The sequence below is a fragment of the Colletotrichum destructivum genome, chromosome 6 (assembly GCF_034447905.1).
Source record: "Colletotrichum destructivum chromosome 6, complete sequence".
Classification (NCBI taxonomy): domain Eukaryota; kingdom Fungi; phylum Ascomycota; class Sordariomycetes; order Glomerellales; family Glomerellaceae; genus Colletotrichum; species Colletotrichum destructivum.
Genome location: NC_085901.1, coordinates 3,873,365 through 3,895,833, shown reverse-complemented (window position 1 = coordinate 3,895,833; position 22,469 = coordinate 3,873,365). Strand labels below are relative to the sequence as shown.

The 22,469-nt window shown below is 58.4% G+C and overlaps 9 protein-coding genes across 9 annotated transcripts; 4 read left to right on the top strand and 5 right to left on the bottom strand.

The window, feature by feature from the left end:
* The first annotated feature begins 11 nt into the window (after nucleotides 1–11).
* On the top strand, nucleotides 12–712 carry CDEST_10387 (Putative stress-response A/B barrel domain-containing protein HS1/DABB1). Its single transcript, XM_062926545.1, has 2 exons — nucleotides 12–209; nucleotides 323–712. The coding sequence occupies exons 1-2, from the start codon at nucleotides 144–146 to the stop codon at nucleotides 587–589; spliced, it is 333 nt and encodes a 110-aa protein (XP_062782596.1). The 5' UTR covers nucleotides 12–143; the 3' UTR covers nucleotides 590–712.
* A 503-nt stretch (nucleotides 713–1,215) lies between these two features.
* CDEST_10386 (uncharacterized protein) lies at nucleotides 1,216–3,524 on the top strand. The gene is made up of 2 exons (XM_062926544.1): nucleotides 1,216–2,022; nucleotides 2,090–3,524. Exons 1-2 carry the CDS (start codon nucleotides 1,946–1,948, stop codon nucleotides 3,156–3,158), a joined length of 1,146 nt encoding a protein of 381 aa, XP_062782595.1. The 5' UTR covers nucleotides 1,216–1,945; the 3' UTR covers nucleotides 3,159–3,524.
* Nucleotides 3,525–4,139: 615 nt separating this feature from the next.
* On the bottom strand, nucleotides 4,140–6,115 carry CDEST_10385 (Putative CidB/LrgB family protein; the record flags this gene model as incomplete). The annotated part of the gene is made up of 5 exons (XM_062926543.1): nucleotides 4,140–4,327; nucleotides 4,426–5,490; nucleotides 5,569–5,680; nucleotides 5,737–5,967; nucleotides 6,035–6,115. 5 exons carry the CDS (start codon nucleotides 6,113–6,115, stop codon nucleotides 4,140–4,142), a joined length of 1,677 nt encoding a protein of 558 aa, XP_062782594.1.
* A 1,035-nt stretch (nucleotides 6,116–7,150) lies between these two features.
* CDEST_10384 (uncharacterized protein) lies at nucleotides 7,151–8,358 on the bottom strand (the record flags this gene model as incomplete). Its single annotated transcript, XM_062926542.1, has 2 exons — nucleotides 7,151–7,410; nucleotides 7,476–8,358. 2 exons carry the CDS (start codon nucleotides 8,356–8,358, stop codon nucleotides 7,151–7,153), a joined length of 1,143 nt encoding a protein of 380 aa, XP_062782593.1.
* Nucleotides 8,359–10,519: 2,161 nt separating this feature from the next.
* CDEST_10383 (uncharacterized protein) lies at nucleotides 10,520–12,088 on the bottom strand. The gene has a single exon (XM_062926541.1). It carries the CDS (start codon nucleotides 11,251–11,253, stop codon nucleotides 10,723–10,725), a length of 531 nt encoding a protein of 176 aa, XP_062782592.1. The 5' UTR covers nucleotides 11,254–12,088; the 3' UTR covers nucleotides 10,520–10,722.
* Nucleotide 12,089: 1 nt separating this feature from the next.
* Nucleotides 12,090–14,511, bottom strand: CDEST_10382 (Putative ATP-dependent RNA helicase DEAD-box, Helicase superfamily 1/2, ATP-binding protein). The gene is made up of 3 exons (XM_062926540.1): nucleotides 13,861–14,511; nucleotides 13,725–13,797; nucleotides 12,090–13,614 (listed from the first exon to the last, which is right to left on the bottom strand). Exons 1-3 carry the CDS (start codon nucleotides 13,902–13,904, stop codon nucleotides 12,133–12,135), a joined length of 1,599 nt encoding a protein of 532 aa, XP_062782591.1. The 5' UTR covers nucleotides 13,905–14,511; the 3' UTR covers nucleotides 12,090–12,132.
* Nucleotides 14,512–15,096: 585 nt separating this feature from the next.
* On the top strand, nucleotides 15,097–16,303 carry CDEST_10381 (Putative DnaJ domain, Chaperone J-domain superfamily). Its single transcript, XM_062926539.1, has one exon. The coding sequence runs from the start codon at nucleotides 15,275–15,277 to the stop codon at nucleotides 16,256–16,258; it is 984 nt and encodes a 327-aa protein (XP_062782590.1). The 5' UTR covers nucleotides 15,097–15,274; the 3' UTR covers nucleotides 16,259–16,303.
* A 1-nt stretch (nucleotide 16,304) lies between these two features.
* Nucleotides 16,305–18,899, bottom strand: CDEST_10380 (Putative aspartyl/Glutamyl-tRNA(Gln) amidotransferase, subunit B/E, catalytic). The gene has a single exon (XM_062926538.1). It carries the CDS (start codon nucleotides 18,370–18,372, stop codon nucleotides 16,492–16,494), a length of 1,881 nt encoding a protein of 626 aa, XP_062782589.1. The 5' UTR covers nucleotides 18,373–18,899; the 3' UTR covers nucleotides 16,305–16,491.
* A 614-nt stretch (nucleotides 18,900–19,513) lies between these two features.
* Nucleotides 19,514–22,466, top strand: CDEST_10379 (uncharacterized protein). Its single transcript, XM_062926537.1, has 2 exons — nucleotides 19,514–21,637; nucleotides 21,763–22,466. The coding sequence occupies exons 1-2, from the start codon at nucleotides 20,149–20,151 to the stop codon at nucleotides 22,335–22,337; spliced, it is 2,064 nt and encodes a 687-aa protein (XP_062782588.1). The 5' UTR covers nucleotides 19,514–20,148; the 3' UTR covers nucleotides 22,338–22,466.
* Nucleotides 22,467–22,469: the final 3 nt, after the last annotated feature.

Genomic DNA, 22,469 nt, shown 5'->3' with positions numbered 1-22,469 from the left:
AGCGCGGGGGGAATTGCTCACTCATAATTCACTCCTCTCGGTAAACCAAACTCAAAACACCATCACCATTGTCAGCAGTCTCTCGACTACAACTTGATTCGATTTCAGCCAATTGTCCAAAGACGAAGGAAGTAACCCCAATCATGACCGTCGTCCACGTTGTGCAGTTCCAGTTCAAGGAGCTCATCCCAACAGAGGAGGTCAAGTCGGTAAGGCCCACCGGTCATGCTGCTGGTTGGAGGCGGGAATGGAATGGCGCCGGGAAGAAGACACAACACAGGCCGCAACGCAACGCAGGACTGGAAAAACTGACACTGGCCAGATATGCGACTCGATGCTGGCGCTCCGGGACAACTGCATCCACCCGACGTCCAACAAGGCGTACGTCAAGTCCATCGCGGGCGGGCTGGACAACAGCCCCGAGGGCATCCAGGGCGGCATCACGCACGTCTTCGTCGTCGAGTTTGAGAGCGCTGCGGACCGCGACTACTACGTGCACAAGGACCCGGCGCACCTGGCGTTTATCGAGGAGGCGGGGCCGGCGATCCTCAAGGCGCGGGTTGTTGACTTTACGCCGGGGGTATTTTGAGGGAGCTTGTTTTGTGGCGGGTGATGGATGGGATGTATGTACTCTGTAGCTGTATGTCTATTTTGTATGTCTCCATGTGTGTCTGGCTCGGGTTGGTGAGACCGACTCCTGGGGTCCTGATGAGGCAGGCTTTGTCGAGCTGCTTGGTCTGGCGTTTGTCTGTGGCCGGTTATCATCATCATCATCGTCGTCGTCATTGTATGTATCTGTACAAGAAGGCAGGATGATGGCGTATCCGTACTACGCTCTGTGCTGTGTTTGTGTGTACTTGTAAGGATCCGTGATGTTTGTATGGAGATTCGAGAAGACCAGACCAACCCAGACCAGACCAGACCAGACCTGGCAAGTGAGGCCGGTCTGAGTGGATTGGTTCCCTGTTGCCTGAGGACCAAAAGCACCAATCACACTCGGTTAGTCGCATCTTCTCCCAACGACCCGTGCCTTGTAGGCGGGGTGGCGCAGGGATACCGGGGTATACGTCATAGGGAAGCACGCGAGGCACAAGGTACGTATAGGGTACGTACTACGCTCTGCGGGCGAGTAAGGTACCTATCTGGCATCTCAATCCGTACCTCTTCGTCCCTTTCTTCCCTTCCCCCTCCCTCCCCCCCTCCCCCGCCAGATAGACAGATGCTGCTGGTGCTGGTGCTGGTGCTGGTGCTGTGCTGCCCTACTACAGCTATGGCCTCCTCGCTGTCTTTGCTTTGTCCCGCCCTCGGTAAGGTACCCCACTTGCCACGCGTAGATCGCCGTGTCTTCATGTACCTCGACATCCCATCTACCTCGACTCACTGTACAGATGCTAAACCTAGACCATCCCGACCTACTTAGGTACCTGGATAGGACTACCTTGACACGCTTCATCTTCATGGCTTCAGGGGACTGTCCTGTCCCTGAAGCTGAACCTCCCTGCGCCTGAACCAGAACACATCTTCTTCGCTCCTGAACATTCAACCAACATCACGCATTTTCATTCATCCTCCTCCTCCTCTCCTCCCCCTTTACACCATATCCCATCACATCACAATCCAGACGACATGCTCTCTGCCCCCCTTGCGGCACCCTTCTGACCATCGCGCACACTGTACACCGTACACCATCTACAGCACAGCTAAGCTCCACGACGAACCTAGAACCCCGCCATCCACTCTCAATCTGCCGTTTGCGACGAGCCCGCCGCCCTTGTCTGCCGCATTTCGACCTCAATCCGGTCCTACAGGAAACACAGTCCGGCCTCTCTCTCTCGACCTCTTCGCTACTCCATCATCACCGCTTCTCTATCCTCGACGGAAGCCTACTCTCTTCCTCGTCAATTCCCCCGTCTTCACATCCAACCGCACAACCACACTACCAACCATGGCGCAAGCATCGCATCCTACCTTCATCAACCTCCCTCCTCCCACTTCAAGGCCCGACACACCCTCTGAGATGCCGTATGTGTCACCCTCTCATGTCATGCCATTCCTTTGCTCGTCCTCCGGCTAACACTCTCCCTTGCAGCGGCACCCCCACGAGTACCACAACCTCCATGTCGGCCCTCTCGACCACCGCCATCAAGGACGGTCACCGAGGCCACTTCCCACAGGGTCCGGCTGGCGCCCGCGGCCACGCCCACCACCCCTCTACCACGAGCCTCGAGGCCGAGCGCGCTGATCGCATCTCCCGCCTCGCCGGCCTCGAGCGAGTCTCGACCCTCCGCGCGCCGCCCACCCAGCATCAGCAGAACGCCAATGCCTCCTCCCTCTCGCCCCAGACCACGCCCACCTCGACCGGCTTCCCCCCCAACTACCCGCCCAATACCCACCTGACGCCCGCATACTTCGACGCCCATGGACAGCCCACCGCTGTCACCAAGATGAGCACCGTCGGTACCGCTAGCGCCACCGAGAGCTATGTTGGCGACGACAACGAGACCCGCACCGCCCCCGGCGAGCAGGACGAGGACATGTTCAGCATGGACACAAACTACCGCGAGGCCGACTCCGTTGCCAGCACCGGCGCCGATCCCGAGCAGATGGACGAGGACACGGCCCGTTCCACCGGCGGCTACGACGACCGCATGAGCGACGACGGCTCCGCCAGCCTCGTCGGCTTCGGCGAGGGTGCCAACAGCACCGTCTCCGGTCCAATCTACCAGCGCCGTCCCATCCCCGGCGTCGCCGGCCAGGCCGCCGGCGCCTGGGGTCTCGAGCGGACCGCCTCTGGCCTCAGCAGCGACGGCGTCCCCACCCAGCGAAACCGCGACGTCACCATGGGAGGCGATACCCCGACCAGCGCCGCCGCCATGCAGGAACGTCGCGACGCCCGCATGATGGACGGCACCACCACCGACGGCTCTGGCGTGCCCGGCGACGAGATGTACGTCGACACCACCAACAAGGCCCCGGTCCCCACCTCCCAACTCTCCCATCAACCCAACATCCACACGACGACGACAGCCAGGGACACGGCCGAGCGTCTGTTGCGCGAGAGGCTGGACGGCGGCGAGTCGCGGGCGGGCAACCCTGCGCTGGGGAGTTCCCAGAGCGGCGAGAACCTCGGCAAATTTTACTTTGAAGAGCGGAAATAGGCCCAATCTGTCATCTTCATTTCTTCTACGTCATCGTCCTCGTCATCGAATTGGCAGAGGCGAGAATTCTGCGGGTAGCTTTATATGGTTTCATGACGGTGGGAAAATGCGGACTTAGAGTCTCCGCCTGTATGATTTACACGATTCGTTTTTTTGCGATGGGTTGGAAAGGGGGAGCGGGGACAGACGGATGGCTTGGTTGATCATGAAAGGGTTCTAGGTATGGCTATGGAATGCATGTTTTGCTGATGATTTCCCACGACGTTTCCTGTCCTTTGTGCGTGGCCTTCGGGCGAAGCTCGACAACATCATGCCATGCCTCACGGTCTATAGCTGTGAGGCCTGCCTGGTCGACCGTCTCGAACCGGTTATCGTTCGCGCCGGTCATCGTTGGATTTCGCGGCGAGGACCTTGTCGGTCCGGGAGGGCGTTGAAGCTCGGGAGCTCGAGAGGCGAGCCAGGACGTCAGGACCGAGATGGTGACGATGTCGGGGGCGGTGGGGAGCCGTCCCCCGTTGGCGGTGTGCTGTGATTGCCTGTCGAACGCTGGTAATACTTGCTTGAGGAAGAATTGCTTGGGGGAGAGATGCGTACGGCAACTACACTCCCACAAGGATTCGTTCGCCGTTTGCTCCCTTCCAGTTGATCTTTGGAGGCGAGAGGAAGATGAGAGTCAGGTCGCTCCCTACAGATGTTCAGACCGGCCATGACGTTGCTGTATCTCTTGACAAACCGCACGGTTCGACTGCTGGGAGGTGGGGCAAGTCCCCGAGATCGCACTCGTATATTGGGCGAGTCACGGACAATTCGTCGGACAATATTCTTCGTTGGGTCCCAGGAGGGCCCCAACCGGTCTTGCATGCTTGGAGCGGCCAGCTGCCGGGCATCGAACTCCGAATCGGCGGGCTCAGTCTCGTACCCAGGCGCAAAATGGGAGAAGTGGTGGCAATCCGACCACCATGACCACAAAGGCTCTGGCCTTCAAGTTACTAGAGACTTAATCACGTCCGCAATGGGCGGTATAGACGTGAACAGCACGGTGATGGTGCCGAACAGGCTCATCGACAGGCTGGACAGCGCAGCCGCGCGCGGGTCGGTTCGAAGAAGCAGGGCCGTGGCGATGGCCGACGAGTTAGCGCCCAGCGTGACGCCGCGCGTGATGTAGTCATCTGTATACACACAAACACGCACATACATTGTTAGCATTTCTCATGAGAAACATCCCAGTCCACGCGATAGAGGAGGGGGAGGAGGGAGGGCTCCTCACCTTCGGGTATCCTCAGCCAGGCCAGCATGCGCTGGCCAAACAGCACCCCGACGATACCGCTCATAATGGCCACCGCCGCCACCGTGTTGAGGTCGCCGCCCAGGTTCTCTGTGGCAGGGGTCGCCAGCGCGAGCGTTAGGCTGCGCGAGGCGAAGGCCAGGGACCTCTCCGCGCTGATGCCGATGGCGTAGCACACCGGCGGGTACGAGAAGAGGCAGCCGACGGACATGACGACGTTGGGCAGCACGATGGCCGCGAAGTTCTGCCGCAGCTCGCGGCGGTACTGGTACATGGGCAGCGCGAGCGAGACGATGCTCGCGTCGAGGACGGTGCCGAAGATGTCGCCCGCGCCCGGCAGGCGGCGGTTGTTCGCGCCGTGGAGCCAGAGGTAGGTGTAGTTGGCGCCCGTCCGGAACGACCGGAGCGTGTCCGGGAGGCCGTCGCCCCGGACGGCGGCCAGGGCCCAGATGCCGAGGACCGAGAACAGCGAGGCCACGAGGACCGGGTGCAGGTACTGCCGCCAGCGCGCGGGGACCGACATGGCGGCGAAGTAGACGAGCAGGATGAGGCTGAGGTGGAGGGGCATGGCGTAGCCGGCGGCGTAGTAGACGGGCAGCCCGACGAGGACGAAGACGGAGGCGTAGATGACCCAGTTCAGGTGGCCGCATATCCACGCCGCCCAGACCTGGGCCCGGGGCATCGGCACAGGGATCTGCGGCGGGAGCGGGGAGCCTATGGCCGGCGGTGTCATTGTGCCTCCTTCGTCCTCCGCCTCGGGCCGTCGGAAAGACGAGCTAGCCGCGGGCAGGAAGTTGTGGGACGCGTTGCGCGACAGCGGCGGCGGCGCGAGGGTGTTGAGGGACAGCGAGGACGGGGCGGCCGAGACGGAGCGGGATCCCGGAGCGGATTCGCCGCGCGGCGGTGTGTCGGCGAGCGGGATCTCGTCCGTCTCGTTGCCCATCTCCTCGGCGCGCTCGGTGAGGGCGCGCTTGGAAGAGCCGAGGAGGAGTTGGAGGCCGCGGGTGAGGTAGGCGGCGAGGGCCATCATGGCGATGAAGCCGATGACTGTAGGGAGCGGGCGCGTGAGCTTTCCAGACACATGGCGAGTTCGTCACGGGCGAGGGGGAACGGCGAAGGACTCACTAAAGACGGCGATGATCTTCATGACCTCGACGATTCCGATGGGCGGGCTGAGGGGCAGCATGATGAAAGACGGCGTGAACAGGATGTTGATCCAGCGGAGGGACCAGCCGGCCTGCGAAACGTCAGTGAAATGCCGTGACTCAAGCATCACGACTCGAAAACGCTCACCGGCACATCAATCACGGCGACGATGGCCTTGGTCTTGTGGTTCCCGAGCACCAGCTCGCAGAGCAGAAGGCCGAAGAACAGGAGGATCAGGCAGGCCACCGAGGCCGGGAACGAGACGCCGAGGGTGTCGAACAGGACGCTGACGCCGAAGCAGGCGGCGAGCATCGCCATGATGCCGAAGGGGACGTAGAGCCACGACACGAGCAGCTTCGGGGCTGATTGGACCGCAGCCTGAGTTCCTCGGTCAGCGGGTTGTCGCTAGGGTAGCCAGGTAGGTGGTGTGAAAGCGGCTGCATACCAACTTGATGGCCTGGCAGAGGTCGATGCCGGCCGCGAGCCATTGAGGGCCGCCGTTTGGGTGTCTATTCGCGGTCGTCATGGTCTCTGTGGTGAGGACTGGTTCTCATCGAAAGCGAGCAAGGCTTCACTGATGTATCAAAATTATGAGCGTCTGCTGTTCGTTGAGTGTAAAAAATAACCTCTCGACTTACAGACGCGAGTATTTCGAAGTGTGGCGTGTGTTGGGGTGAGAATAATGGGACGAGTTTAGAGCCTTGGTTCCAGTCGGACGATGTCGCTGCGAGAATTAGTCGGACCCTGGTCACTCCCCAAACAACACAAATCCGATGACGCCAGAAGACAAGACGACGTGTACTTTGGCGTTGATTTGACGGCACGCCACAGGGACTTTGACATGGAAATTCGCTCTTGATAAGGCGCGTTTTTGACTCTCTTTCCATTCCCCGGCCGATCGGAAGCCGAGCCGAGTGGGCGGGTCGCCTCCGAAAGCGGCCAGTCCACACCATCGCCGGGAATAGGTTAGCTTTGAGTTTGAGGTTGAAGGTGAGTTGGGTTGCTTCGTTTCATTTCACTTCACTTCATCTTCGTAAACTCCTCCGCCATGCGTTGCGCAGTTGAGATCGGCCCAGCCGGCGAGATGGGTTGCTTTTCATCAGATCATTTCGTAAATGCCCAGAGATGGACAGGGCAACGGCCAACACTCGCTCGGCAACGATTAACGATTGTGAGAACTGACATTTCTGTCATGCCATGCATGCATCAATTCCATCACAAAACACGGATGTGACATCACACACAGAGCAAGCCATGGTACTAATTTTCAAAATGTTTCTTGAAGCGAGATCCATGCCGAGATTTTAGCATAATAACGAAGGGGACTCATCTAGTCGTGCTTATCGCCGTCTGCTTCCGCTCGTCTCCCCTAAGCGCTTTCAGAATTCCCTTTCCATTCGCAATCATTCGTGTCCCTAAGCAAGCAGCTCCTGGTTGCGAAAAGAGCCCGGCGAACCGAATTCCAACGATCTTCTCTTCCCATACGCCAAAATGCCAGCTGACAACCGAATCCCAGAGTCGAAAGAAAGGAGCCAATGCGTGATGTTGTGTCCGGTCCGTATCAGAGTCCCAGAGTGGCATCCTTCCAGTAGGAACCCAGAAGGACGCGGAAGCGAATGTTGCGACGGGCGCTGCGGCCAACGATGGCGGCAACCTGTCTGTTGTTGACCCTAAAGGCCTTTTGGCTGATGCGAAGGGCACAACCGAGAACATTACTGTCGACGAGACCCTTGGTACCGGATGGGGACATTTTGCTTACTTCAACCCACGTCCTATCCGAGTCCTTGAAGGACACATGCTTAGGCAGGTGCTTGGTGTCGGCTGGCAGTCCACGTTCAGCAATTAGAATACGAGGGTACGAAGTAAAAAGGCGAGAGGAGACATACCAATGAGCGTCTTCATTAGATTCATATGCTTGCTTCGGCTAGTACCCACAACGTCTGCCGACTTCAAGCGGACGAGAATGAAGATGTTGTGGACGTCACCCAAGTTCTGTGCGAATATTGCGAGCTGCCGGTGGCAAACGCTCGCTGGACAGAGGCTGCAGATGCCGTAAGCGCAGAAGTTGCACGTCAAGCCTTTGCCGTCAGTGAGGTCGAAGTGGACGCCGATATTGAGGATCCCGGGTGCTATCATGGCACGGTTTATATTACGCTGTGAGTGGGAGACCCAGTTGAATTGCTCGAGGTCGTTTTTGTCGAAAGAGAAGACCATCAGGTCCATGTCCTTCCGGATGCCGAGACGTGGGTCCCTGGCGAGGGCGTTGCTGAGGGGGACTCCGGAGCCGTGCTCAATGTTGCGTTTGAAGTCCGGGAGGAGTTTTCCCAGGCAGACCAATTTCTTGAACTTGGAAAGGGAGCCCTTGGCGCCCGTGGTCACGACGGGGGGCATCGTGGCGCCTGCGTTCAGCTTGCAGTGGCCGTAGGCGATGGCGGGTTCGGTGATGGCCGCCAACTCGATGATCATGGCGCCGATCTCGCGAGGGAGTCTGGACAAAAAGTTACGGAAGTTGGGTGCGACCTTTCTAGCCTCCTTGGTTTCCTCGCCATCCTCGCCCTTCTCACCTTCCTCGCTTTCCTCGTTTTGCACGCTTTCACTCTCGGCCTTGGCCTTTGCCTCGGAATCGTTCTTCTTGGCGGCTGTCATTTTCATGATGGCCTGGACTGCACTGACCATGTCGACACGAGTTTGACCTTGTGTACCAGCCTCAACGCCGGTGTCCTTGGTGGCCTTGGTCTTGAGGCCCTTACGGTTGAGCTGGGAGGCCATTGTGACGGGTAATAGCGAAGTGAAGTGTGCTTAGACGAGAGGAGATGTCAGAGTACTCGATTTTGACGATGTGAATGTAAATGAAGGATGTGAAATATTGCTGCGGCCCGAGAAAAATAACGAGGACAGACGTAGTAGGAAGGAAAGTCGTCTTTCTGGATGTTTGTCTCGGCTATTGACAGCAGGAGAGAAACCACCAGAGACGAGACTCGATTATTACTGAAAACTTTTGAATCAAAAAATAGAAAAAAGGAAACGGGATCCGAGAGGCCACTTACCAAAGTGAGGTTGTTGTGGTATTGTTGTGGATTAGAAGGAAGGAAACAAACCAGAAGGTGAAAAAGGTTTCTATTTGTAATCGGCTTCGTGTGTATCGTGGCCATGAGGCACTGACTGGCTCATTTGGACTTGAAGCCCAAGATGGAAGGCACACGGGGCTGGGCACCTGGGGTCGGACGATTTATTTCAGCGGCTTCGAGGCTCATATTGGAAGGCATGAGGCAGCAAGACACATTGTGGGATGAGTCGCGGGATAAGAATGTTTGATGGGAGGTGCTGTGAAGTCTGTGACAAAAAGTCTACTGGGCTAGGCACACTAGGACAAGTCAAGTGATAAGTCTGTAAGATACCTAATTATCAGGACTGACTGTGAAGCCTGTAGTAGGGGTCCCTTGGAGGCGGACACACTATAGGGCGTTATGAGGGAGAAAATTCATCATGGACCATATTCTTTGTAGAAAGGATGCTTATAGATGAGACAAGCTTTGTGATGGCACAAGGCTATCAGCCAGTGAAGCGTGCTATGGGAGGTCTATGAGGCTAAACACACTCTAAAACGGTATTCAGGTTATGCAACTTACGGACAGGATGAACTCCGCAACGGAAAAAGGTGCAAAGCTGGTGGTAATGGAAAGCTGCAAAGTTTGGGCACAATGCAGGACGAGTTTTGGGACAAGACTTTTGGTAGATATGGCGACAGGTCGACTTTTGTAATAGGACGAACTGTGTATTGAACAGGCTTATTTTGTTCGGCAGGCAGGCTCTAAAACAGATAAGTTTCCTAACGTCACAGGCTATGGAAGAGAAGAGTTGCCTACTAAGGCTGTTGATTATATAGGCCAGGCAATGAGATACGCAACTGGAAAGTTACATACATACAGCGAACAAGACGTGTGATGGAGCATGTTGGAAGACAGGTAGTGTAATGGTCGTTCGGTCAGATGGTGAAATATGTTACAGAGTATAGACTGATAGACTCACGCAACTTACTGTGGACAAGAGCACATGTTCTTCTTAGAGGTAACAAAATAACCATTATTTGTATACAACGCCATCTCTAAAACCAGTCTTCCAAACGCCTCCTAGGTTCAAGTGGTTCTCTCATGGCATTGCTGAGTCTGCCGCTAGACCACCCATCTACTACATGTCTGCGTCAAGCCTCATTTCTCCCCTGTGTACATACCCGTTACGATACACACTCGTACAAGCTGACACTCGACCCTTCATCACCGCCTCAAGCCTCCACCCGTTCGCCATACCCATTCTCCAACTTCCAGTATTAGCCAAGGAGTTTTTTATGACGACAGGATGGCCATCGTACAGGTCCGCTATCTCATCTATTACTGCTCGAGATCGAAAGGGGAGGGAGCAGAGCATAATCGAACGGTCTCCTGCAGCCCGCTCCCCCTCAGAGTCTCGGGAACTTTGCATGACGATGACGGCGGCTACAGCATCACGGTGTGAGCGAGTGCAATGATAGATCTCACATCTTCCACCAACGATACAAACCCACCAGTGAAAACCTCCGACGAAACAAGGACGAGCAAAGACTCCTACCACCACCCATCCGTGTCTAGCACCCTACACTCAAAACATACAGACTTCCACAGAAGTCCATACTCTATCGAGTTGATCCCTCATCAACACAGACTGGCCGTTGTGGGACAACGCCCCATAACGAAAAGAAGCTGCCCAAAAGGCAGAATCGCCATCGCGGTTCCATTCCACCCGGCCTGATCAGCTTTCAACTTCCCGAGTGGAAGAGGACGTCGCCGAGTGACCTCAGTAGCACCGTACCTGGCTGTCGAATCTTGAGTCTAATTGGCCATTTTCGCAAAGCAGACGAACACCATGGACCAAACTTGAAAGCAGATGTCACTACATGTCACCGAAGCAGCATCGCCAGACCACGCGACCGGCCTGTTCATACCAAACCACATTGATGAATCGCAGCATAGGAACGATAGTGGGGGAGAATCGTGGCACGCTTGCCACGCCGTTTGCTCAGACAGCTATCTAGCCCACCAGTTCCGGTGCATGGCTAGGGCCCGTAAGCCCACTGCCAGATCCAAGTACCGAACCAGCTCAAAAGCCAGACATCTCATCTAGTGATCTCCTCCCAAAATGGTTTTTTGCGTTATTTTCTTGTTGATGTGAGTGCCGAAATGGCCGCTTGCTCTCCTCCAAAAGAGACTGCGCCAGCACCCTTTTCGGCACCTTTGCGTCACCCTCGCAGGTGACCCGGAGTACTCGGAAGAAGCTGGCCAGCGCGGCCCAGGAGAGCCAACAGGCATAATGATACTCGGGTATTTCTGCGGTCGTTCGTCGAGCCTGCGCCCTCGAGAGAGGGAGGGCAGGGCGTAGGCGTAGAATGCGTAGACGGATCATGTCGAAACCTCCGTTTGAGTGTGTGCTCGGGTACCAAGAAGCAATATCTTGGCTTGTTGTCGATCGAAGACGACGACAACGCCCGTTTCCTCCTCCTGTCCCGGACGGAGTAGGGGCCTTCCAACCAAATCTCCCCCCCCCTGCCAAAGAAAACGCATGATGCATCAGAATCATCATGCCCCGACAGACGCCATTGGATGCCAGCCACCTCGCCGCCCTCCGTGTCATATCCCAACATCAGTCGTCTCCGCGATTGATTGATTAATACTCAAAACACACCGCGGCGCTCAAACCAGAGATGAGCTACCAACCGGACCGCCCTCATGCGAAAGCATTGACGGCCTCGTCCGTAGGTAGTATCGCCGCCCCCGACCGCTAGGGCCCAACTCCCCTTTTGTCCACCAATAAATCAGTTGTGGCCGTCTCCCATGCGAACGCCGCCCCGGGGCTGATACCGCTCAGCCGCTTGTTGACCCCAAACGCCGTCGTTAGAAAAGAAGCAAGTTGGCATGATAAGATTGAGTCGGGTTGCGCCCGTGCTAGCAGTCGACGGCGTTTCGTCCTAGAACCAAATGCCGCCCTCTGCTGTTGATGAAGTCGGTTATTTTTTTTGTTGATATCTCCCCATGGTTGGACCCATCGTCTCTCTCGTCCGGTCGCCTTCAGACAGCATGTGTTCACCAGCTGGGGGAGAAAAAATGCCTATCGTCAAGAAGGCCGAGAGGAGGAAAAAAGAAAAAAAGAATTCAAACAAAAGACCAGCGAGATCCGACGGGGGTATGGTACAGGCCAAAGTTTGCGAATATGTAAACGAAGCTGGTCGTTGCTTTCCGACGGGTCGTAGGTGTCTCTCTGATCGAGTGGTTTTCGTGTTTCGTGATCGTGAGTGGTGGTGGGTGGAAGCTCATGCAGGTTTTATGAGTCCGAGAATGAGATGCCCCGACCCAGTCTAATCGTGCCATGCCGCCTCCCAAATCAGGAGAAAAAGAGAAGAGAAGAAAAAAAAGAGAAGAGGAACTATGTACAATCCAAACAGGACGTAGCCGCATGTTCCGCCGCGGCGCATACGCCGTAACGCCATTTTATAAAGAAGAGATGTGAGGCGCCCTAGGACAGCTGTCCTTGGGGCTGGGGGTGACCCTGGCCTTGGCCTTGGCTACGGCCGCGGCCACCGCCACCGCCGTATCCGCCGCGGTTTTGGCCCCGGTAACCGCCACGGCCGCGTCCACGGCCTCTGCCGCCGCCCTGGTAGCCGTTCTGTTGACCGCTCTGCTGGGGCTGTTGAGTCTGCCAGTTACCAGGAGCCGGGCCACCCTGGAGAAGGGGCTGGTGCTGCTGGTGCTGCTGCTGCTGGCTTTGTTGGATCTGGGGCTGCTGCTGACCCTGACCGGGCTGACCGGACTTGAAGTTGGAGATGGGTCTCGGGATAGACTCGGGGTTCTCGTAGACATAAAGGGACTTGTCGATGCTGGCGGGGATGGGCTGGATCTCGGTACCGAGGTCCTTCTCGATGTTGTACAGGTTGAACCTATCATCCCAGTTGATCAGGTTGATGGCCAAACCCAAGTGACCGTAACGACCGGATCGGCCAATTCGATGCAGGTAGGTCTCGGCGTTCTTGGGAAAGTCAAAGTTGATGACGACGTTGACGGCCTGGATGTCGATACCACGGGTAAGCAGGTCAGAGCAGACGAGGTTTCGGCACACGCCGTTGCGGAAGTCGTGGAAGACGCGGTTTCTCGCCTGCTGGGCCATCTTGGCGTGGCTGTAGAAGCACGAGTAGCCCAGCTCGGTGATCTTCTTAGCGAGCAGCTCGACACGGTTGGTCGAGTTGCAGAAGATGATGGACTGGTTGATCTGCAGCTTGGAGAAGAGGGTGTTGAGGCAGTGGACCTTTTGCTTCTCCTCGACAAAGGCGTAGTACTGGGTGATGCCGCGGAGGGTGAGCTCGTCCATGAGGTTGATCTCGTAGGGGCTGACCATGTTCTTGTCGGAGAAGTCCTTGACGGAGAGGGGGAAGGTGGCGGAGAAGAGCATAACCTGGCGGTCCTTGGGATGGAATTGCAGCAGCTGCTCAATGACGGGGGTGAACTCGATGGAGAGAAGCTTGTCGGCCTCGTCCATAATGAACATGGGGCATTCGCTCAGGTCGGCAACGTTCTTGCCGGCCAGGTCAAGGATTCTGCCGGGGGTGCCGACAACGATGTGAACGGGGTCCTGCAGGCGGATAATATCGTCGCGAAGACCAGTGCCTCCGGTAGTGACCATGACGTTGATTCCGAGGTGCTTGCCGAGGGTTTTGCAGACCTGTGATGTTTGCATGGCGAGCTCGCGAGTGGGGACGAGGATGAGGGCTTGGATCTTGGAGACCTTGGGGTTGATCTTTTCGAGGGCGGGGATGACGAAGGCGGCCGTCTTTCCAGTACCGTTCTTCGCACGGGCGAGGATATCGCGGCCGGTCAGGGCGACGGGGATGGCTTCTTCCTGGATGGGGGAGGGCTTCTCGAATCCGGCCTCGAAGATGCCCATCAACAAATCTCTCTTCAGCTGGAAGTTCTCGAACTCCAGACCCTTGGTGTTTGTGACATCCTGGACGCGGGCGAAGTTAGGAAAAGGGCGGCACACGGGAAGCAAGAAGACAGCGGCAGCGACAAAGACGACGACATTGACGAAGACGACGACGACGACAGGACACATACCTCAGTTTGTTGTCTGTTGTCCTTGGCAGGCAGCTTCAGGCTCTTCTTCCAGTCCTCTGATGCGGCGCCATCGCTGCAAAAGTCAGTCTAACAAGGCTCGGCCTGGGGGTGGGGGTTCACGAGGAGGTGGGCGAACCTCAAGTTCGTCGCCTTGAGCTTGTCTGCGAGTGCTTCCGCCATTTGGATTGTGTGTGTCGGGAGTAGGTGCCTTGGTGGCAGGGAGAGGAGGGTGCGATGCGGCGGGTCAGTGTTGGTTGCGCGCGAAAAGGGCTTTTGCTTTCCCCACTTCGCGGTGAATGGAATCGAGGGGCGGACGAGTCGTACTCGGCAGGAATTAGGAAGCAGGCAGGTGGGCTTTTGGGCGACAAAAAGGGTGATTGTCGCTTGAGGAGGGAGGTTGCTTTGTAGCGTAGCAGCGAGAGAAGGTGCCGCGGGTCGACGTGGTGTTCCGTGTCCGGAGGCGAGCGTTGAGTGGAAAAGAAGAAAGAGGATTGTTGGGTTTGGACCGGACTCTGGGAGTTGCGGTGCAGCAGGGGCGGATTGTAGGAGTTATGGGATGAGTGACTCTTGGTCGTCGTTGCGCGATTTGGGAAAAATCCGGTGGTCGTCGTTTGGTGACTCGGGATAATGAAACGGCAGAAGAATGCGTTTCGTCCACGAGGTATAGCGCGAGGAGGTGTGGGAAAGGTTGGGTTTGCGTGGGATGGAGAGGTGGTGGTGGTGGTGGTGGTGGTGGTGTGTGTGTGGTGGTGGTTTGTGTGTGGAGGAGAAGAGTCGAAGAAGCAAGTTTGCCGTGGTCAATCGAATCAACTGCGGTGCGCCTCAGCTGTGCCTTTGGGGCGGGTCTCACCCCTGTCTAGCGGCTTCGGCGGGGCCACGTGACCGGTTGCAAGAGTAAGTCAGGCGAGGCAGGTGGCAGGCATGCAATGGGCAGGTAGGGAAGAGAAAGCAGAGATCTAATTCACGTGAAGGTTTATAGTGATGCCATGTTTCTTTCGGATAGGCTCACGAGATATCTAGTAAGAGGATTTCTTAGTGGTTCATGGTCCATCATGTCAGGGTACGTCTTGGATCAAGGGTGACATATGCCAATCCGCTCACCGAGAGCTTCTTAGGTTCTCTCATTCGCTCCTTACCGAGGCTACCCCGGTCAGCCCTCACTCAGCCGATTGGACATACCCCTGCGTGCGCCCCGGTTTAACTGTTTCCTGCAGCGGAGCTATCGGATCGGGGAGGGGACCGCCTAAGGCCCTGAAGCCTGAGCAGCAGAGAACACCCTGAGCAGCGAGCAGTGCCAGTGCCAGGGACTGCTGGCTTGAGCGGCAACAGTCGTACCATCGGCCTCGAAACCCTTTCACTAAACATCGACGGACACTCCTCCCTCCCCCTCCTCACCTATCTCACTTACACACACACAACCTAACAGTCGAGATGCTCGCCCTCGACCTCTCTCCTCAACCTCCTTGAAGACCATCCCCCCTTTTTTCTTTCATACCAATTTACTCACTTGTCATTGCACATATGTCAACCTGGAAACACACTGCTTCGCCATGGTTCTCAAGACACCAAAGGCGTTCGCCGTCTGCTCGAGCAACAACGTCCTGAGCCTCTTCGCCGTCCCCGCACACCACACATCGATAACGTCACCACCACCACCACCACCCAGACGACGTCCGTCCTCCACCACCTCATCCGTCGCAGCCCGCTCACGACGAACAACCTCACGATGCTACGCGACTGTCAACAGCGCCGACACAACCCCCAAATCCAAATCCCAAAATGAATCGTCAAAACATCGGCGGCAGCAAACACGACCACAACCGCCACCCCCTTGGCCGACATGCGCGAACCCCACCCCCTACGACATCTTCGACATCGACAAGGCCGCCCCCTACGCCAAATCCCGCTTCGCCGAGCTCGTGAAGCAGTACCACCCGGACAAGCACCACGCCTCGGCCCTCGACTCGCTGGCCCCGCACACTCGCCTCGAGCGCTACCGCCTCATCGTCCTGGCCAACGAGATCCTCAGCTCCCCCGACAAACGCCGCGTCTACGACTCCTGCGGCGCCGGCTGGCACATCCCCGGCGCCTCCGACGGCGGCCCCGCCGACCCCCGCGACATCCACGACCTCTACCGCCGCGCCGACAAGGCCTGGCGCCACGCCGCCGACAACCCGGCCATGAACGCCACCTGGGAGGACTGGGAGCGCTGGCACGACCGCCGCGCCAACGGCGAGCGTCAGAGGCCCCTGTACATGTCCAACGCTACCTTCGCCGCCCTCGTCCTCGCCGCCCTCGCCGTCGGCACCGTCGTGCAGACGGCCCGCATGGACAACTCGTCGGCCTACATCCTCGAGAAGAAGCACGCCCACGAGGCCAGCATCAGCGAGGCCCTGCGCCGCCAGGGCGCCGCAACGGCCGGCAAGGGCAGGGAAGAGCGCATCGAGCAGTTTTTGAGGGAGAGGGAGAACGTGAACTTTGGTTTCATGCCGAGCAAGCTCGAGGTCCGGCCATCGGCGCCGAACCCTAAGTAGTCGAGTAACAAAACACACACGCGCACACAAACATATACCATGACCAGATGGGAGGTACTTGACGGACCAAGCCTTGCGCTCGTATTATCGAGCTGAAATGATGTTATGATACATTGTACAATACAAACGTGCCCTCAAGGGCAAGGGGCACGCACATGGGCTTAGATACCACAGATAGGTGTTCTCTTCTAGAACCGTAACCAAAGAAAGAAAGAAAAAGAGCAAAGAGAACATCATTCCTGATGCGCACCCGTCCGCTCCCGGACGAGCTGGCGCATGACTCCCTCGGCGCCCGACGGGTCGATCCGCTCCGTGTCGCCCTCGCGCATCATCTTGCCGACGAGGTACATCAGCTTGCCCTGCGGGTACTTCTTCTTCCCGCCGCGGAACTCCTCGAGCACTTTGTCCTCGCCCTCGACGGCTCGTTCAGCGAGCTGCCGGTACTCGTCATCCGTCATCTCCTTGAACCACAGGTCGTGCTCCCGGATGGTCTCCGTGACGGAGGATGGGACGACACCAACGTACGCCGCCACCAGCAGTTCCTTGGCGACCCGGCCGGTGATGGCGCGCCGGTGCAGGTGGACCAGGATCTCGGCGACGGCGGTGTGCGGCAGCCTGTCGAAGCGGCCGTCGGGGCTGATGTAGGGCGGCGCGTTCTGCGGATCCTCCTTGTCGGCGCTCAGCCGGCCGAACTCGTGGAGGATCCAGTTGCACGCGAGAGGCGCGTAGGAGCGCAGGGGCGGTGGCGACGGCGAGGAACCGCCGGCAGGTTCCGCCTCGGCCAGGCCCCTGCCGAGCTCCCCGACGACCTTGTAAAAGTACTCGAGCCTGCCGCCGTCGTCCATCGACATGAGCGACTGCGCGTCCTTAGCCGTCAGCCCATAGTCGCGGATCAGCTCCGTCAGCTCGGCGTCCGGCAGGTCCCTGACGGAGTCGCGGATGCGACCGACGAGATCCTCGCCGATCACCAGGGGGCCGAGGTCCGGGTCTGGCATGTAGCGGTAGTCGACCTCGCCCTCCTTGCCGCGCAGCCTGCGCGTATGCTTAGAGCCCAGCGTCCAGCCGCGCGTCTCGCTGGCGATGACCCCGCCAGCCTCGAGCGCCGCGATCTGCCGGTCACGCTCGGCGATGATGGCGTCCTCGACGGCCTTGATGGTGCTCAGGTTCTTGATCTCGGTCCGCGTGCCCAGCGGCGTGTCCGGATCTCCCGCCCTGCGGACCGAGACGTTGACGTCGGCGCGCAAGCCGCCCGTTTCCATGCCCGAGACGCAGGCGTCGACGGCATGGAGCAGAGCCTGGACCTTGCGGACGAAGGCGGCGGCGGTACGCGGGTGGTGCAGCTCTGGCTTGGTGATGATCTCGATGAGGGGCGTGCCGACCCGGTTGAAGTCGAGCCAGGAGACGTCGTTCGGTTGGGCCAGGGTCTTGGCGGTGTCCTGCTCCAGCTGAATCTGCTGAATGCCGATGGTTACGCCCTCGCCGTCCTCGGCGGCGATGCCGTCCCGGGCAGTAAGCTCGATCCGGCCGTTGCGGGCGAATGGCTCATAGTACTGTGTGATCTGGTAACCAGCGGGCTGGTCCCACCAGAAGTAGTGTTTCCTGTCAAACCGGCTGACGGGTTGAATGTCGCAGTTCAGGGCGCAGGCGGCGCGCAGGGCCGGGATGAGCGTCTCCTTTTGGAACTCAGGCTGGCTGCCGGGCATGGCGACGTCGAAGAGGGCTACGTGGGAGTTGGGGTCGTCGTTGAACGAGGTAGCCGCCGGGGAGAAGAGCTTCCGCGCCGTGTTGAGCTGGGCGTGGATCTCGATTCCAACGGTCAACTCCCACCCCTCGACCGTCTGGTTGCTCCCCTTGGGCTTCTGGGACCTCGCCTCCTTTTTCAGTTGCTTCTTCTCCTCCTTGAGCTTCTTCCTGAGCGGAACCGGCGGTGCTTCCGGCGTTGCGGTCGCGTATGTCGCCCTTGTGTATTCGAAACGCGAGGCACGCGACCATACTGGTACGGAACGGGCCGACAGACGGTTGTAGGGGCGCCGTGCCGCGACCAAGCAGCCCTGGTGGGGGAGCTGGCCATTGAGCAGATAGCGGGCCAGGTCGCGAGTCGGGATGCGCATCATTTTGGCAGGTGGGTGGGCGCTGGGGGGTATCGGCTCAAGTCGCAAGACGAAAGAGGATGGGATGATGGTGCTACAAGATCTGCAAAATCGTCGAGCTGTCTTGGGCGGGATTTGGTGGCGGGGTGACGAAATCGTGAGTCTCGCGGGATTGGACGGTCGAAGCAGCAGGCCGGGCAGAAACTTGGTTACGGTGCTGATCCAGCAAATATACCGTACACCCTCTCTATGGCTGCAGCTATGTGTTCGTCGACGAGTGGCTCTGGAGTCAGAAGGCGGCGTGATTGGAGGGCTCGCGGGTCGGAATGGGTGGTGAAGACGGAAGAACGGTTGGTGGTCGAGACCATGCGGCCGATGGGGTGTGGTGAAAGACAATTGCTGTTGATTGGATGTGAGTTTTCCTAGGTCAATCTGGTAAAGCAAAAGAAAAAAATAACAGGTGTTGCACAAGTATATCAACCCGTCAACCAGAGCTCAAGCTGGAGCTCCGGGAATAGCTTCACAGGCTCTTGAGAGCTCTCCTCCTGCTCCCCCCGGTCAATCGCATCAAAAAAATGTTGGAGCCGGGGTACATATCTTTTCCTCTGTTTTCGGGCCGCATAAGGTTCCGGCTCCGGTTGTCTTCCCACCCCGCATCGCTACTCTACGCTCTGATTACGTAACGCATCCACCCTTCGGATGTGGAACGGTGCGTGGCTGGAATCTGGTCAAGTGACAGTGACACGCATCGCAGCGGACGGAGAATCATGCCGCTAGACACGTACTTTATCTGCACAGAACATTGCATGATGTACGTGTTATCTGCCGTTGGGGCCAGAAACCGTCCCACGAACCCGTTCATCCACTCATTCGTTTCCTGTGCGCCTCTCGTCTTTGTCTTCAGCCAGACGTCGCAGGGTATTATTCTTATTCTTATTCTTATTCCAACCCAGCTGGAGAGCCAAAGCATGTAAACCAAGCCTAAACAAGTTCGACTGCACCGTGTATCGCATCTTACGTCTCCCGAGGATTCCTGTTACTATCTTCGGTACACCCACACATGTCTCACTGTCGGCCATCGTCTCTCATCTCTATTCTCATGTACCCACCCACTCTCTCGCACTCACAACCACACACACACACACACACTCACACACACCTCCAGCTCAACTCGTCACCGTCACACCCCCATCATGCCGACCCAGTCTTGCTGGTCATCTGAAACAAGCCCATCGGCGGCTGACACACACGCTCTCGTTTCTCCATGTTCTTTTCTTCTTTCTCCTATCCTTAGTGTCCATGCTTGGTTCAGTTGGGAATTCCCTTTCCTCCACGCCATGTTTTCTTTTCTTCCGCTGCATAGGAAATGGATCGCCCGTCACCATGCCCACCCTTTGACAAGCTCATCGCCGTGATGCCGCCGCTTTCGTCTTGAAGCCGCTCCTCCATTATCTGATCATCTCACCCAGTCCCGTACTCCGCCGCCGTAGCCCATTTGAGGTTCCTCCTTCAGCCCGTCTTCCAGGACCCTTATTCCTCGTGTTTGCTGTTTACTATCAAACCTACAAAGTCAATTATATGTGCATCAACCGCGGGCTGCCTCTTGTGCGATTCGCTGTAACCCTAGACCGGCCAAACTGAGACATTCCTCCCTTGCTCTACACTGGCCTACACACACTCTCTCGGGCCCGGCTTTGGTTCGGCACCTCTGTAAGATTGAGTCTGTAGCCACGCTCATCTGAACTATACCTTTACGTCTTTCTTCTATAACCCAATCACCAACGTTATCTACGCCCGGCAATGTCGACGGCGTACCGTCCCCCGTTCGTGGACGACCTCCTAGAGAACTGCTACGTGGACGACACACAAGCCTCATATCAAGCGTGGCTAGCCTCGGGTCCGGGCGACGGACTCATGCGCGCCATGGACGCCGTCCCCGCGCCGGTCACCTTCTCGTCGACGTCTGCCCAGTCTGCCCATGACGCCAGCGATAAGACTGCGCCCAAGGGACATCACATGCTGGCCGACGACACGTCAACACCAAGCGTCCCGCGAGCCCGCCCGAGGAGCGCGACCGTCCGGAAGCACTCGTCCATGCCCTCTTCTGGCCCAGAGTCGCCCACGCGACGCCGCACCTTTGCCATGGAGCCTGCTACCCAGAGCACCAAGAGCATCCAGAGTATTCAGAGCACGCTCGACGAAGTGAACCCCGCAGATCCGGAGTCCTCCTCAGACGAGACGGTGGTGCCCCCAGCAGAAACACCCGAGATTCAACACCAATACGCCGATTACCCAGTATCGCCCACAGAGTCTACCTTGACCAGCTTCACGTCACTCACTGACACCACTCACGGATCCGGCAGCTCCAGCGGCAGCGGCTCGACCATCACCCAGGCATCGTGGCCTCGACGACGAGGAAGCGACAAGTCCAGGGGCCACGAGAAAGTCTATCTCAAAGGTCGCCGCCAGAGCCGTTCGCCTAAGACGCAGCAACAGCAGCAGCAGCATTTCTCCAGCGTCCTGACCTATCTCGAGCCAGACTCGCCCCACGTAACTCCGGAAATCATCCAGCGCTCCGTCGAGCAGTCGGCCTACTGGAGGATGCCCGACCCCTCGAGCTTCCAGTCGCCCTCGACCCGGAGCAACGCCTCAACCGCCTCGAGCAGCTTCCAGAGCGATGTCTTCTCCGAGATGCCCAGCGACCACGAGACCGACAGGAGCAGCAGCCCGGACCACAGCGCCTACGGCGACTCGCCGTCCATGCCCGGCAAGTTCGAGGTGCAGATGGCCGACGCCGCCGCGGCCGCCGCGCACCGGCAGCAGCACGACTACCGCAGCTACGGCACCCCAGAGATGCCGCGAGGCACCGCCAACCTCCCTCACCTCCCCCCAAACGCCCTTCAGCCGCGTCTCCCCGGCATCCACAACGGCCATGCGCCGAAGCACCTGCCCCGGGCCGAGAAGCTGCCGCTGACGGGCTACGAGCTGATGGCCTCCAAGCTTTGTGCTCCCTCCATCGCCGCGGACGCGGACTCGGACCGGCTTAGCATCAAGCCCATCTACCGCCGCTTTGAGGCCCTCAACCACCGCCTCCTCCTCCACCTTCAGGACGAGCTCGCAGAGCTCGAGGAGCAGCTCCACCGGCTCGACACAGCCGACACGCAGACGCGCCGCATGCAAAACTGCTTCCTGCCCGCCTCGAGGCGGCAGGACGCCCTCACCGCCGGCGAGCTCCAGTGGCACAAGACGGACGTGCTGGGCAGGATTGGCTACAAAATCAGCCAGTATAGTGAGTCCCCACTGCTCTTCCTTGTTGTGTCCCTTCTTATCCTCGTCTCAACTTCTCTGTCTCGCGCCCGATGCCTCCCTTGATGGGTGTCACGACTACCCCAGCCTCGTCCTGACACTCCCCAGACCAAGTTCTCTCGTCCTTCAAAGAAACCCAGCACCTCCCTGCCCCGGACCCCCGCGACGTCGACCTTTACCGCGCCTACCTCGCCAACCACAACCCCATCGTCGACATCGAGACCCGCTTCCTCGACCCCCTCGACGACCTCGTCTCCCTTGCTCGGCCCTCGTCCAGCTCCTCCCGCGACTCGTTCCTCTCCGGCGACGAACTCAAGACCCCGCAGCAGCAGCAGCAGCCGCGCCGCTCGAGGTTCTCGGCCATGAACCTCGAGGCGGGGAACAGGGCCGAGCGCGCGCGCCGCTTGCTGGTCGCCGCCCTCACCGGCTTCCTCCCCACCGTCGCCCTCGCCTTCGCTGCGGCCTTCCTGCTCCCCATCCTCGCCTTCGCCGTGATCCCCGGCTTCGTTGGCCGCATGGCTGTCGTCCTCCTCGTCGCTGTCGGCGTCGCCGCGGGCGTCGTCCAGGCCGGGCTTTTCAGCGGCGGCGTCGATCGGCCGGCCAAGGTCGCAGCCACAGAGGGCCTTCTCGCGTCGGGGGTATATGTCGGCGTCATGGCAGTTGTCGCCGGGATATTTGGATGACACAGTGGTGTATATTTGGGATGGGAGGAGGTGATGGAACGACTAACGCGACGATACCCCCTTGAATTTCAGTCTCTGCTTTCATCTGTCCTCACGCACAAATGATGAAATCACGTAGCGAGCACGGCCTTG